This window comes from Enoplosus armatus, chromosome 4 (genome assembly GCF_043641665.1).
Source record: "Enoplosus armatus isolate fEnoArm2 chromosome 4, fEnoArm2.hap1, whole genome shotgun sequence".
In the NCBI taxonomy this organism is placed as follows: domain Eukaryota; kingdom Metazoa; phylum Chordata; class Actinopteri; order Centrarchiformes; family Enoplosidae; genus Enoplosus; species Enoplosus armatus.
The window spans coordinates 18856324-18872455 of record NC_092183.1 but is presented as its reverse complement, the minus strand read 5'-3'; the positions used below and the strand labels follow the sequence as shown (position 1 = coordinate 18872455).

The 16132-nt window shown below is 41.2% G+C and overlaps 1 protein-coding gene across 2 annotated transcripts; it reads left to right on the top strand.

Annotated features, from left to right (window-relative positions):
* Positions 1–638: 638 nt before the first annotated feature.
* Positions 639–14697, top strand: LOC139283975 (phosphatidylinositol transfer protein beta isoform-like). Of its 2 annotated transcripts, none has more exons than XM_070904091.1 (11): positions 639–669; positions 3433–3463; positions 5058–5203; positions 5423–5514; positions 5674–5681; positions 5792–5866; positions 5967–6050; positions 8601–8678; positions 11388–11498; positions 11837–11959; positions 14640–14697. In XM_070904091.1, the coding sequence occupies exons 1-11, from the start codon at positions 650–652 to the stop codon at positions 14685–14687; spliced, it is 816 nt and encodes a 271-aa protein (XP_070760192.1). In that variant the 5' UTR covers positions 639–649; the 3' UTR covers positions 14688–14697. The 2 variants fall into 2 exon arrangements, with proteins under 2 accessions (XP_070760192.1, XP_070760193.1); XM_070904092.1 differs by lacking the exon at positions 14640–14697 and adding an exon at positions 12972–13019.
* The last annotated feature ends 1435 nt before the right edge of the window (positions 14698–16132 follow it).

The following is a 16132-nucleotide window of genomic DNA, read 5'->3' as shown; positions in this document are numbered from 1 at the left end:
AGAGTTAAATAAGTTGTTGCCAGCTGAAACATATTCATCACTGCAGTAATTATCCAATGGACTGGCAGTGTATATACATATATATGTGTGTGTGTGTGTGTGTGTGTATATATATATATATATGGGGGGGAGCACACGTACACCTAGCTTCATTTTAAGGGGTCACAAGCAAAAACTGTTTGGAACCACTGCTACAGGAGATGTACAGTAGATTATAGTAGATGCACACAATGCCAGACATCAGGTCTAAGGACACGTCATTGTTTGACTAAGCAAGTGGGCTTCAGGTCGTGCAGCAAATAATACAACTGAATGCTCAAAATCTTTATTATGAAAGGTATTTTTCCATTTTTTCCATTAGCCTCTTAAATAAATGATGTGGCACCGTCATAACTGGTGCGGTTTTAATGTGATGTAGCCTACTGAGTCACTGGTGCTGCTTGATCAGACCAAACGTACAGTAGGCGGGTTAAAAGCCGCCAGAAAGAGATGTTATTGGTTAATACTAATTGGCAGGTCCGACCACGTCTCCTTCTGCAAATCGCCGCTCACGAGGGAGGGACCGGGCGCCGCTCTCAGCAGCTCATGACGTTAGCAGCAATCAGCGGTCTCTAGACAGTAACGGTAGTATCGAAAGGAACAAGCTAAGATGGTCCTCATCAAGGAGTAGTAAGTCCGATTTTCTGTCCAAACGGTTCTCTTTTTGACATTTTTGAAACCGCTGCATCGTTTATTAGCGGATTCGGTTGGGCAGGGCAGTTTTTTCGGGGGTTGTACACTAATGAAAACTTTTCATCTTGCCTCAGTTGCCTGTGTCAGACACACGAGGGAAGGGTGGGATTGCTCAAGAGCTGCCCTGGCCTACCGGCTTTGACGGCGGTATGGCGCTGTGTGACAGCTGTTGTTACAGTTTCTCTGTTTCTATAGTTAGCTTCTAAACACTCAAGTCTATGTTTGTGTTATACATTTGAAAGCGAAGATTACCGGCATTTGTGCTTTTAAGCTGTAGAACTTGAACTAACTTGAGCTACGAATTAGCTTACAGTTTGCTAATGCTAGCTCGCCATCGGTATAACATGAGTGGGAAATCGCCTAGCGTTAGCGCTGCTAATGTTATCTTTGCAACATTACACATAAACTAGCAGCGCCAGCTAATCATTCCCAAGATAAGAGACTGTGATTAATAGGCGAATTCGCTGGTTGTGCTCTCGTGTCAAACCAAGCCATTTCAATCAACTAGCTTGCTAGCGGTGGTAGTATGTAGGTTACTCGAGCTAGCTAGCTGTTAGCTACCTGTGGCATGAAGTTGGACCAAAAGATGCTCATGTTGACATTTAAGCCACCGTCTGTTAAGAAAATGTGTCACACACAACTGTTGTTAGCTTTCCACTTTGCTTTTAAAACCCTTTTTCAGATTTGGGCCTGCTGGATCGGGAAATTCAAAGGATGCTAGTTTTTAACTTAGTAAAGCCATTTGTGCGTTTTGATGAAGACAGGAAGTCTCCTGTTGAATCATTCTTCCCAGCTTGTGGTACTGCGAGGTGCTGGACCCGTTATTTTCAGTTAATGTATCTTTGTCCAACATGCCCTCTTATAATGTGAGACTTAAGATTCTGCTCAGTTTCTCCTGCTCAAATGAAATGAACTCATTTGAAATCAAAAGCTAAAGTCCTGTGGCACAGGAACATGACACCAGTCTTAACAAATCAGATTTGAAGTTGTTTTGTAGTCTAACACTAATACAATCTTTAGACCTTAAATAGAAACAATACAACTCAACTCTAGAATGTAGTATTGTCAAATACCAGCAAACTTTATTAAACGGATCAGCAAAGTTTTAAAACAAGTTCCAGCTTTGGTGAATGCCTTTTCATTTTATTTGCTACAGATTAGAGTTATGTAAAACTATGTTGCCACGATGTCTTTTGCCAGGAATATTGCACACCATTATTTGTAACTTGTTTAGAAATGCACAGCACCACATGACCATAATCCCATCAAAGTTCCTGTGTGGTAAACAGGAAAAGACATTGAAATTCTGAAATTAGCATAACTAATGCAAGGGATCACTCATCAGCTGTGCTTAGTGAAGGCAGATTGTGTGTACACGTATCCAACACTATGTGCTGTACCAAATGCCATGCATCCTGTTAAAACCATTACTCTTCATATACTCACTATGCTCCTGTCCAGTTCATTTGTCAAGCTTGAGAACCGTTGTGATGTGCCCTGTGCCCTTGATTGTGTTGAAAGTCAACACCACTCATCTCAAAGCCTTACTCTGGAGTTGTCAGTGGCCTTGTTGAAGCAGCCCAGAGAAGATCAAACATCTGTCACTGAGTGTCATTGTGAAGATTAACCTCATTTCAACACAAGTTAATATAGTAGTGTTCATTCGGGACAAAATGCAAATCCTCACTGTTGTGTTTTGCCACAGCTCATCCTCAACATCAAAGAGCACATGGGTAGAAACAGTGCAGTCAGAAATAATGAAGCAAAAATGCTGCTCCAAGTGTTTATATGTCCGGGTAGAATACAGCGCTGCTTGAGATTTACGTTTTGAGAGAACTTCCTCTGCCTACTTCTTTTTCTTTTGCACTACTGTGGTTAGTGGTCATTGCCTGAAGCTTCACGTTCAACAGGGTAAATGATGCAGTTGCTTTGGCCACAGAATGCCACACCCTGAAGTAGAAGTCTGTTGAGGCATGAAGAAAAAACTTAGTATATTTTTACCAAGCAAAAAGTAAATAATGTCTTTAACGTTTGGATAGCTTATGTAATAAAGTCATTCAGATATTATTTTTTTCTTTTTCATGCAGCTGTACCTTCTGTCACTGGTCTGTGCTGCACATTTGATGTTTTTGGCCCAAAATGGGTCACTGCTTACATTTTGCTTTGCTCCTCTTCCTCTCGTGCCTCTTTTCATTGCAGTTCTCTTCATCTCTTGACCATATCCAATCTGAGCTTTACTCAGCTCTAAGTATTCCACTTTGTGGAGTGTTGGGTTCCTCTCATCTTGCTGAGTGTGTCGAACTGGGCAGAAATAGTTTTTACCTCAGGAAGAGAGGCCACGATTGGCTTCCTGTTCTTTAGCAGTGAGAAGGTTTCTGTGCATTGTGGAGGTTATTCCTCATGCCATGATGGCGTATGTGTGGCTATAGCATTACTGCTTCCTCCAGTTTTGATTCATAATGTGTGAAGATTTGATTCATTTTAAATAAATTTTTGAATGTGTTACACATTGTGTACCATGGTCCAAACTAACTAAAATGAATTGAATCATGTTTTTGTAGGTAATGTTATACTTAAGCTCGTTGTTCACTTTAAAGTAAAACTGAATTGTTAAAGTGATTGATTGATAGATTGATTGAACAATGTCTTTTACGAAACAAGTCTTGTGTGAATGTTACCACACTTCTCTCTCTTTTGCAGCCGTGTGGTTTTACCCTGTAGCGTTGAGGAGGTGAGTAATTAGTTTTAGTCTCCTTTATTATTATATTGACAAAATGTTGTAAATAGCTTTTATTTTCGTTTTAGAGCTTCTTGGTACGACCTAATTTATTGCACTCTTCAGCTATGTCTTTCCTCATTATACATCACAACAAATTAAGCTGAAGTGTAGTGACAGGAGCCGTCTACGCCAGAAAGTGCAGAGGATGTGAAATACTGGCCTTTCCCCCCCCCCCATACATTTCTATTGCAGCCTTAAAACTGGTTAACAGTCATCTTTAAATAAAGAAATACACATGAATGAATTTGTTCAATCATTATTTCATGTTTGTTTCTGTTCCACTCTGACAGACCTTTTACTCTTGCACCCCAATTCATTTCTTTTCTGTTAGTCTCACATGCAGCAGAACCTGAACCCTTATTTGGGCTTAAAATGTGTCACAGATTGGTGGTTTATAGGAATTACAGCAAGTCTCTGTAATGCACCTTTCTTATAAATAATTGCCTTATCCTCACAAAGAGTAAAGGGCAGTGAATAATGAATGCACGACTATCTTTCAACATTTCCAGTGTTTGGCTTCTGGTTGCAAGTTAAGGCAACACAGTCTTATCCAAAAAAGCATAATTTGTATCTCTTGTGATTGTTTTACAAGCGCAGGATTTGTTCCCTGTGTTTATAAAGGTTTATGTTATGAGTCCCAGACTCTCACCCTGCTGCCTTTATATGGTGATACAGTCTCTTGGCAATTAGTGCCGCATTTTAAACTTCATTCCAAATAATTGAAAAATAAGTGTTCTCTTTAGGGGAGAAACCCTAATAAGAGCTCTGGTAGCTGAAATATAAGCAAACATCCACCCTTCTGTTGCACCGTCTGTTGTTCAAACATCATAACATGAGACACTAGTTAATTTGGCCTGCAGCGTGTGGGATAGACTTCAAGTTTGAAATGCAAATAGACTGTCCAGATAATAGCTGCTCTTCATTGTGTTTTGATTTGGAAAGAACTGTAGCATAATTGAAAAAATACCCTTACTCCCGCACCACTGGTCTGACACCAGATAATTTGACTTGTGCTCTGCAGAAGTTTTTCTTGATAAATGTTATAATAGATGTTTAAAACAAGACAGAAAAATATTACTGTTACACAAAATTACATTTCCTTGTTGAATACTGCATACTTTGACCTCCTCGGACCTTCAGATGATGTCTGAAAAGGAAACATATTTTTTTGGCTGAACTTGTCACATGTCTTATCCTCAGTAAGACTGTGATGAGGTAGACATTGCTTCATTTTACAGGCCAAAAAGGGGTAGGGAACACTGAAAAGCTAAGAAACTGCACAGAAGAGAAAAACTTGGCCAACTGACATAATTGACATGGACAGTAATTCTGGTTTTATGATGCATATGCATCATGTAATAAAAAAAATACTAAATCTGCTGAATGCTATTTATGGCTGTTTCTTATTTCAGGCCATATTTAAAAAAAAAAAATAATAATAAAAATCAAGACATATCGTATACCTCATTGAACCTGTAGCATCAGCAAGTTTAGGCCGGCTTTTCTTCGTATACTGTAAGTGATTGATGTGTTTTTTGTGTTACAGTATCAGGTGGGACAGCTGTACTCAGTGGCTGTAGCCAGTAAAAATGAGACGGGTGGTGGTGAGGGCATTGAGGTACTCAAGAATGAGCCCTATGAAAAAGACGGCAAGAAAGGACAGTATACACACAAAATCTACCACCTAAAGAGGTATGTGCTTTGCTTTTGTATTTTTTTTACTTTTTCAATCAGGTTATTTGATCCCATAGTTGCCTTCTTACAGTGTAATAGCACCGTGCTGCCAGGTAGTGGCAGTGTTGTCATTTGTTGTGAAGCGTTTCAAGCTAGAACCTGTAATAATTCAGGCGCAATATATCTTCCTTCTCCACTTACATCTACTTGTTCCCATTCTCTTTCCCCACCCTACAGTAAAGTCCCTGGGTTTGTCAAGCTGTTTGCCCCTGAAGGCTCCCTGGTATTCCATGAAAAAGCCTGGAATGCCTACCCCTACTGCAGAACCAGTGAGTCCCCCTCCCCATGTCACTTTACCTTTGCTTTTCCCTGAAACTCCTCCGTGGTTAAATACACTTGTGTTACTTGCATCATGTTTGTTTTATTTTATATGGACATATAATGATGCCCCCCCCCCCCTTTTCTCCTCATGCCTATCCTTCATCCAGTTGTGACGGTAGGTAGCCATGGCTTTTGTTTTGTTGTATTTCTTAAATTATTGAGTACATGCCATTTATTTTCTGTACATTCATTTCTATAATATCCTGTCCTGACTCATCCTTCTAGAATGAGTATATGAAAGACAATTTCTTCATTAAGATTGAGACGTGGCATAAACCAGACCTTGGAACACAAGAAAATGTGAGCACTTCTGCATCTTATCAAGCAAATATCCAGTTTGAACATCAGATTAAAGTCTGTATGCTCTTGTGACACATTTTTGTTTTGTTCGGTTGTTCAGGTGCACAGACTAGACAGTTCCACGTGGCAGAATGTATCTGTTGTGCCCATTGACATTGCAGACAGAAGTCAAGTGTCCACCGCTGTAAGTAGAAACCAGTTCAAGATTAAAAACACAGTTTGGCGCCTTCATGTGGACAAGCCTGATCATTACCAAGCTATCTGCCATACCCAGTCCACTTTACATAAGGAATATTCAAATGGAGGTTATTGATTTAGCTGTGACAAGCAGTAATCTTATCGTTTAATCTACCTTTGAGCATATTTTTTAAAAAGTAATTTTCTTTACAGACACAGGAACTTCTTCATTTCAGTGTTGGTTGATTTCAGAAGAAAGGGTTACAAATACAGCTTGGACATTTTGGAGAATCAATAAATAGGAACAGAATTACTGATAAACATAAATGTTGTCATATTTAAATTGCACGTATTGAATAGATCAGCATTCAATTATGTCTGTGTTGATCACTGATTATTTTTGTAGTCTATATGTCAGAAAATGAGGACAAAAGCCCATCACAAATTCCCAGAGCCTAGGGCAACGTCATCCAATTGCAAAAAAAATTTTCAGAACAACATTTGAAAAAATAACTTAAGTATTCTATCAAGTTAGCAATATTTAAATAGTTCTTGATTAATTTTTGCCTTTGTGCTGCACTAGAACAAAAGAAAACTGAGCAAAATGAAACTCGCTGGGCAATGCGAATGAATGTTTATCCAGGCTTTGAACCCACCCATTGAACAGTGCTGGAATACTTCTTGGTACTTCTCGCATCAACCGTTTTAGTGGATCGAGTTGATCCAAGGCTGTAAATGTATTTTAGTAAACTGCATTACCAGAAGATAAAATGTAATGAAACGCACGCCTTTCTGGCTGACAGTGGACGGCAAGAAGTATTTTTTCTTAAAGAAAGTCACATTAGATAGTTAGAGTAGATAGATTAATCGTGTCTTTATGTTTTGAATAAATGTGAATTACCTAACATTTTCATCCGCATTACCAACTTTGAAATCTTTGCATTTTAAAACTATACACACCATTTAAGCATCATAAGATTGCCTCAATAATATTTCAAAATATCAATATGAATTTTCAATACTCCACTTGGAATCTCTCAAATCATCTCTCAAAGATGTTACACATCATTGCTGTTATTTGACATCACATTGCCTCATTTCACTGTGAATCTGTGTGTGCATGCATGCGTGCGTCTGTGTGGCTATTTGGCTGAGAAGCAGTGGTGTGTGTGTGTGTGTGTTTGTTTGCGGTGGGTAGTTAACGAGGCGGAGGTGTTTGCCTTGCTGGAGGAGTGTGTTGTGTCTGAGGACCCTATCAGCCCTCAGCCTCAGGCATGGCTGCAGGGCCTGGGGCGTACCGCCAGCACAGATGAGTTTGTTAGCGTAATTAAGGCTCACAGTGCTTCGTATGCCGGAACTAGACAAATACACACGCCACACAAACACACCCACACTCTAACACACACTCTTTTACTTGAGGAGTAGCTCCTTTTCGTCTACCACGGCATATCGATTCACAGACCTCATTAGTGCAGCACAGTGTATTGTTAAAGTGACGGAGTTCTCAGCATTAAAACAGCCAAATTATTGTGTGTGTGTTTGTGTAGGGTGGGTTTCTATCTCTTTCCACATGTTTGGCACCCTCCTGTTGGCCAATAGCCCTGAAAAGTAGTTCTTAGCTGCAGGCGCATCATGATTTATTTAAAATTGCTGGGCCCTTGAGCTGTTGATAATTTGAAAGCCATTTCATTTATTTGTATTACTATTTATCTAGCCTGTTTTGTGAAGTCAACTTTGTTGTGTTTGTCATGTGCTTGGAATATGTGATCAGTATCGCTCAGTATTTTTCTATATGCTTTAAAAATCTTTTTGCCATGGGACCAAGATCCTCCTGTGCAATGGGGAATAAGTGGTTAGTTCACTAAAATGAGTTTGGCAGGCCATGACTGTGTGTACTATTATATAGTACTACTATATGTAACTACTATATGTAACATGTATATAGCACACACACACAGACTTAGAAGCTATCATCAACACACATGCAGGTAGATGCGAGCAGACTTGCTTGTATGAACTGGCACCAATGTCATCCTAATTAAACAGATGTTGCTGGTGGCATCAACGCCCCATAGACAGTCTTATCTCCGAGCCACTTAAGGCTGAGTTGTGCTCTGGTCTTGCTGCGTGACATTATCTTCGGGGGGTGGCAGGTTTTGGAGAATGAGTGTGGTCCTCTTTGGCCTTTCAGTGGCAGCGGCTGCTGTGCTGCTTAGTTTAGTGTAGGACAAGCACCCGACCCATTCTGTAACCTGCTGAATGTCACAATGAAATGAAACTTTCTTTTGTTTTGTGCTTTGTTTTAGAAAAGTATAATAAAAATATAATAAAATCTCAATCTTAACATACAACATAAATCAAAACATGCAGATATCTTAAAACCTTTGTTGCCAAATAAAACAAAACATCTGTCTCTGCTTAACTCATGGTATAGCGGTATTCATGTATAAACATTTGAATTAGTAATACAGATTAGCTCAGCTTGTTGAACATTTTGTGTCAGCTAAATATGATGTGCTTTGTATTGTATTAATTTTATAAATTGTTCTCACTGTAGGACTACAAGCCAGATGAGGACCCTACCAAGTTCAAGTCAGTTAAGACCGGTAGAGGACCCCTTGGTACCACCTGGAAGGTAATGCTGTTGTGAGCCGTGGAAAAGGGATATATCACATTCACACAGAAATGGCAATTAATGTCACAGGAGACTAAACAAAGATTCAACCCATTTTTGACCCTGTGTACAGACAGAAGGGGCCGTGTACTTGGTCATGGTCATTCCCACAAGACTTGGGTCCACGGCTGTAGTTTCACACATTTTGCTGCTATAATTGCACAAGACCTTGCATAATTCTGTGCAGGAAATTTCCGTCGCATAAAATAAAGTAAGGTCATAATAAAATGGAAAGAGTATGGAACATCTGTAAATCTGTCTAGAGCAGACTGTCCTCCCCGCAGTGAGGCTTGTGCCAACTCTGAAGAAGCTACAGGGTTCAGTTGCTGGGGTGGGAGACACTCTGCATACAACAATTGTTGGAGAAACCCACAACAAACAAAAAGCAACTATTGAAAACAAAACACATGACATTTTGGCAAGTGCTGCCAGAAGGTATGTGGGAGACTCTCAAACATAGTGGAAGAGACCAAAGACTGAGCTTTTTGTGTGGTGTTAGTGGTGGCAGCATCATGCTGTGAAGATGCTCCCCTGCAGCTGGTCTTGGAAGGCTCATGGAGATAAAAAAAAAGGTGAATATTAATGCAGCAAAAAACATGGAAATCTTTGAGGAAGACCTGCTGCAGTCGACCAGAGAACTGCTACTTGGGAGAAGATTTATTTTCCAGCAAGACAACAACCCAAAAAATAAAGCCAAAGCTACTCCGGGAAATGCCTAAAAACAACAAGGTTCATGTCCTAGAGTTACAGAGTCAGAGGCCAGACCTCAATCCAATCAAGAATTTGTGGCCGGACTTGGAAAAATGCTTTTCACTCGTGGTCCCTTTGCAACGGACGGAGCGCGAGCAGAGGAATAAAAAGAAATTTCAGCATCCAGATGTGCAAAGATAATGCAGACCTATTCACACAGACCCAAGGCTGTAGACTTGAAACAAAGATATCACTACTAGATTTGACATGAAGGGGATGAATACTTACACAATCAGTTAGTATGTGTTTTTATATATTTCATTTAATGTAGATCGATGTGTAGAGACATTTAAGAGTCTTTTTCCACACCAGCACCATCGCCTGTAATCAGAAAAGCTCTGTGTACAGGACAGCGCAGAGCTGGAGGAAGAAGCGAGTGGAATGGGCAGAACTGTAAGGCTGCGATTTGATGAAGACAAATCACCTCTTTCTCAGCTCTAATTGGATGTAATAGAAATTTCTAGTCACCACGTCAGATAAAGGTTCTACTCCGAACTGCGTCTGCCAGTTTTTGTGTGTGACGGAAGACGAAGACAGAAATGGGAAAGAGACTGTGAATGGACATTGATTCTAAATTTGACAAGCAGCAATTCTGTATAAAGACCGATGTACTTTAGATAGAAAGTAATGAGTTAATAAGATGTAGCTCATCCACTCAGAGAAACTTTGTCAGGAGTTTTGTTGCGTTCCCCTCTAAACCGCGCTCTACCCCACAGCCTCACAAACGGGTCCTGCTTGCTGTTAGAGCACTAAGAATTTCTACTCTGCAGTGGAGCCCTCAAAGTTCACCATGGGAAACTTTCCTCTGCTTCAAGAATTTTCACAGAACAAAGACAGCCAAACAGCTTTAAAAAGTATGAATAAAGAAGCACAACTTTTTATTTTGTGTTTTTAATTAGATCACTTTCCCGTCCGCTGTGGACATGGAAAAAGACTGTTTTTGAAAAGGTTAAAAAAGGGAGTTATGTGACAACAGAGGCACAATTTCTGCCAGCTTCTCAGAGCAATAAAACTCTTGTCTATCTCTGCATGCACACATGCTTGCATATCTGTACCCTTTGTATTTCTGAAAACTTCTGCTCCTTTGAGTGGGGCACAGAGAGGGAGAGAAGAAATGTCACCGTAAGTGTTTTGATGTAGAATCCGTTTCATGTGAAGTTCTCCTTTAGCGATGACAACTTTTCTAAACCCACTGCAAATTTAGAAATGTTTCTCATTTCCCTCCCTCGCTCTCCGCCATGATCGTAGCATCAAACGGCAGTGGGATGAGGGTGATTGAGGCGGGTCTGTGGCATTTTCTCTTGGAATGCCGAGCCAGAATGAAGTGATTAATTAAACAGGTGTTCTCGGAGGGAGAGTGTGTGTGTGTGTGTTCTGGGGGCGAGCAGGTCCTAGGTGTTAATAATGTAACCAGCTTTGCACCGCGACGCCCTTATCGCGTCGCGAGCACCGTTTTATCTGCCTTCCGTGGCCACAAAGGCATGCCTGTCGGGAACGGTGTCGCTGTCAGGGCGGAGGCAGAGAAATGGTCCCTTCATCTGGAGTTTATCCACTTTGCTCTGCCCCAACCCCCCTCTTGCTTTTCTTTTCTTCTTCAGAGGGAGGCAGAGTGCAAGCAGCGGATGGATTTAGAAAGTGTGTTGTAGATTAGGGCACTTTTATCTGTGCACAGCACATCTTCATATTGATAATTATTTCAGCAAGCTCCATACCCAAAGCATTATGTATTAATGATTTTTAGCTTTGAATGCAGCCAAGATTAGTCTAAAATAATATTCTCTCAGCCTTCTGCTGTTTTTACGATTATTCTCTCATTGGAAAGTTTGTCAAGTTTTTACTTTGTTATTTATTCTGATACTGTGCTTTAAAAAGTGATGTGTTGTAAGTCTTGTCATTCTTTTGCTGTTCTTTTCCTAACAGAACGAGCTGTTTAGTAAGACTGACTGCCCAAGGATGTGTGCCTACAAACTGGTCACAGTCAAGTTCAAGTGGTGGGGCCTGCAGACCAAAGTGGAGAACTTCATCCATGAGGTTAGAGTGACGTGTTCACGCAGGCTGTTATCTTGGCTCACAAGTTGTATTCTGGCTCTGATACTTTGCCTCTTGACTGTCTGACTGACCAAGACTAGCGCTAGATGATAATTCACAACAGTTTTTTTCCAGTGCAAATGTATCATGATGATAGTGATGTGTTTTTGTTGTATGCCAGTGGAACACAGTTCAATGCATTAAACATCATTGTGGTTATTGTAATCTAATTTTCCATATTGTGAATATACATCTTTTAAAAGGATACTCGTATTAATATTATATAGATGTTGATTTCAACCACATCACCAGCCCTTACCAAGACTATCTGTCTCCCTCAGCAAGAGAAGAGGATCTTCACTAACTTCCACCGCCAGCTCTTCTGTTGGATTGATAGGTGGGTGGAGCTGACTATGGATGACATCCGGCAGATGGAGGCAGAGACACAGAGGGAGCTGGACGAGGTGAGTGCATAAGTAAAAATGACCCATTATTACAATGAATGTAATGTGATGTACATATCGGAGAGGGTGTACAGTCTCTGTCCTCGCATTTCTAATACTTGTCCGTGCTTCACATGAGTCAGTGCGGCACCAGTCAATTTTTTTCTCCCGTTGAATCTGTTGTCTTCCAGTCACTAGACATTAGATGAGTTGAATAGACGAGGAGCATCTAGCATGATAAAACAGGAGGCCTGCTGGAAGAAATGTTGCGGCTTAACCTCGTTTTTAAGTTGTGCCAGACATCTTGAAGTTGCTTTGACTTTTTATTACTGTATATAAGAACTCAAATTCTCTTGATTAGTAAGAGTAAGAAACTATACATTTCTTAGCTTAATACTTACGTTTGCCATTTTATAGTATGAATATCAATTTTTCCATTTTCCCCACTGCATTTGTTTGCACAGTCCTTTTGTTGTCCATTGACAATGTATCGTCCAGTCCTTTGAAATACTTGGAATTTGTGTGTTAAACCATAACTTTGTATTTACCATTCTTCTACTCCCAATGATATTTATCATTACCTCCTATTGGATTTATTTTGCAACCCAATTGAAAACATTTGGTGTATAAGAGAAAGTGAATTTATGTTCTAAAATATTAATCATGTGCTTTTCCACATTCTGATCACAATAACTACTGTGCTGATGAAATATGGAGGATTCAGAATATTGGAATGGAAGAGAAGGATGTTGACATCGACATCGATTAACATCACTGTATCACTGGCATCCCAAAGAGTAACATAACCATTTAGCATGCTTTTCCCTGTTGACATTTTGCAGTACAAATATTACTTCCATGACCCCTGATGTATTTCAGAATGCATTTTGGGGCGCATAATCAACAACAGAAAGAAACAAACTCAACATTTAATTAAACTTTTCCATGGACACCTAGTCCTAGCTGTCCCCACAGGCTTTCTAATCCTTTTTTTACCTCTTCTGTGATTTACTATATTTTCATTTTTGTCCAGATGCGTAAGCAGGGGTCTGTGCGAGGTACAAAGGCTGCAGACGAGTAGCCAGGCCAGGTGTAGGTCTGAGTGTTGCTGTGTAAGTTCTCACTGGTAGAGGCCAGTCTCTAAGATGCTTTCTCTGCTCCCTGTGGGGTTTCTGTGTTGGTGCACGTGCTTTCACTCTGTTCTCATTGGGGTTGTGAAAGGGCTTTTAGTCCACTATGTCTAATGGTGCATGTGTGTTTGTGTATGCTTTCACATGCAACTCCATAACTCACTCTGAATTAGTTAATCAATAACACCAGATTTCAGTGAAATATGACGTATGTGTTTGGTCGTTAGGTGTTTCGCTGACCTAGTGAAAATGTGTGTGTGTGTGTGTACACTTGTGGATGAAAGTGCCTTGTCCTCTGAACATATCCAGACATCTGGGCAAACTTTTCTCAGAATCACACATGCTATTTTTTAAGAGGTGGCCAGCAGTTAAAAACATACACAGAAGGCCTGCTCAAAACTAGTACCTGCAAACTAGAGCCTAGAGGAATCTAAGGCACGAGAAGACAAACAGTCCTTTTTAAATCACAGTCTAGTCACAGTCTTTAATCTCTGTGACACATTCACATTCTCTGTAAAACCCTACCACTGGTTTGCTCTTGGAACGACTCTAAATATCAGTCTGGGAGCTTTGGCCGTACAAGGAGAAAAAGGGAGGAATCCGGGCTGGACTGGCCAAAGTGGGCCAGACTCAAACATTCCTGGCTTACTCCCAACATACAGAATTTTGTGCTTAGCGCCCCCCCCACCCCCATCTCGCCCAATTCAGCATGTGTTTCCCATTTTCCCTTGGAGTTAGTATACGATGGCGGGTGCCATCAAAGAGGGCTGTGGTGAGGAGGCTGACGAGGCCTGAACCTCCAGGCTCAAAGGTCAACAGGGTCACTGTTGGACTGTATGGCACGACACAGTGGGATGGTAGCCAAAGCCTGCATATAGACACTGCCATTCAGGTTGGTGACAAGACTGCACTGGTCTACTACACTTTTTTGTGTAAACTGGTCGGGTGCTGTTGGTGTAGAAGGGGGCGGCATGAGAGAAGGAAAGGGCAAGAAGGAGGGAGGGGGTGGTGGCTTCAAGATGGCTTCTTTTTCCTCATTAACATACAAATGGAATTTTGCAGTTGAGAAGAAGTCTGTGCTGTGATTGAGAAAAAAGGGAGGGAGGACGGGGAAAAAGGATGGAGAAGTGGGAGGGTGAATCCTCGTGCCATTTCATCAGATCTGTCTATTCCTCTGTTTAGAGCCACTGTTGGTCTGAACTGTTCCATTAAGGTGTTCGGCTATCAGATTCTAACACTAATTGACTTTCCAAAGCTATCAGCCTCAGGGTGGGAGATTTTGAAAGTGATGCTCTTATCTACCTAGAAGACAAACAAGGGGCTTGATGGGGACTGTTGGAGCAGATTTTTAAGCAAAGGCTAAAGATTTCAGTTCGCAAAAGGACATTTGTTGTATTTTTAATGGCTTGTTTATGTATAACATAATGAATAAAAATGAGTCTGTCCATGCACAGTGACCAGCAACCGTTCATGAAGGGTTCCACTGACTGCAAGCATCCACTAAACCTGCTCTCATCTATTTAGCTTACATAAATCTAAGGCGTTGTTTATTTTCCTCTGTTTCCCCACAGCTTCGCAAACAAGGTGAAGTACGAGGAACCAGTGCTGCAGACGAATGAAAAGGCAAAGGATTTTAAACACCCACGATGACAGCAGTGATGGAGACTGCTAAGAGGGCTCCTTTGGTGCCACTTTTTACCTGAACTGATTCAGGCTGTGGAGGAGGGGGCTCTGCTACCTGCAATCAATAGAGCAGATCCCTGACTTGCACCCAATCATAGACATTCTATACACAGAGGAATTGATTTCTAGAAACCAACACGATCCTAGCTGATAAGACTCTGGTTAATTTTGATCTCCTGAGCAGAGGAAGGCCAGCTATCGTCATCATTTTATTGACAGGACCTAGCCTTCTGGAGATATATGAAGAGGAGCTACTTGCTGTAGAGATACATTCTTACAAAAGCAAATTCATTGGCATGATTCCACAGTGGCAGGTGTTGGACCAAATATTTCCTCTGTGTTATTTTGATTTTCCCTTTTTTGTTAAAGTTTCCAAAACATTCCTTTCAAGATGATGCCCTGTCTGACCTCTCTTTGTCTCCTATTTGGTTTTTAACTGTACACACTGTGGCTCAGTGGTTTGCATTCCCCGGCATGAGTCTGTCTTTGTCATACTCATGTTCCTTCCTGCCACAGCCTCCATTAAGAGATTACTAACACCCTTGGCGCCTTGGCCCATTGTAATCCTCCCCCCCCCCCATCACCCCACCTCACCCAAAGCACTGCATCTTATTAACACTGACAATCATGCCCGTACAGGTATTCACTCTTACTCTCATAGAGATTTAATAAAAACCCACACACGCATGCATTTAACACGTATACGTTGCACACATGAGGTTAAACATGTGAATTCACTCTCGCGCACACACACAGTCACAGGTGTGGATGCCTTTGCGGTGACTGATCTCTTAAAAGCTCAAGCTGGGCAGATCCATACAAGCTTGTTCAGTTAAAGATGTTAACCCTCCCCCCCCCCACACACACACACACACACACACATACTCCCTATTCTGAAGACATTCACACATAACATACAACACAACATTCACCTCCCTAACAGATGTCCCCAGAGAAAAAACTGCACTGAAAAACAGCCACAGATGGTGCTACACCCCTCCAGCCTCTGTCACAAGCCAAACTGCACCGCACTGCTCGCCCCACCTCACCCAGCCCACCCCTGAGGCCTGTCTCCCTCATCTGGTTCTCCGAGGTAGACCGTTCCAAAAGGCCTCTTCTTCTGCTTCACTCTAGGTGTGTTTACAGCTCCAAAACAGCCTTACCAGTGCCCAGTGGACACCAGCACCACACACTATTTGCCTTAATCTCCCGACCATTATACCTATTGTACCTCCGCTGCCAGCTATTGCTCTAGCTACCTCCTTTGTTTTCTGACTGGCAATTTTCCTAACACCCAGAGCTTAGCACTAGCTATTAGCTGCTACTTGTTAGGAGTAAATCATGGCAGACAGAGCTTTATGAGCAAAGTTGTTTGTGATGA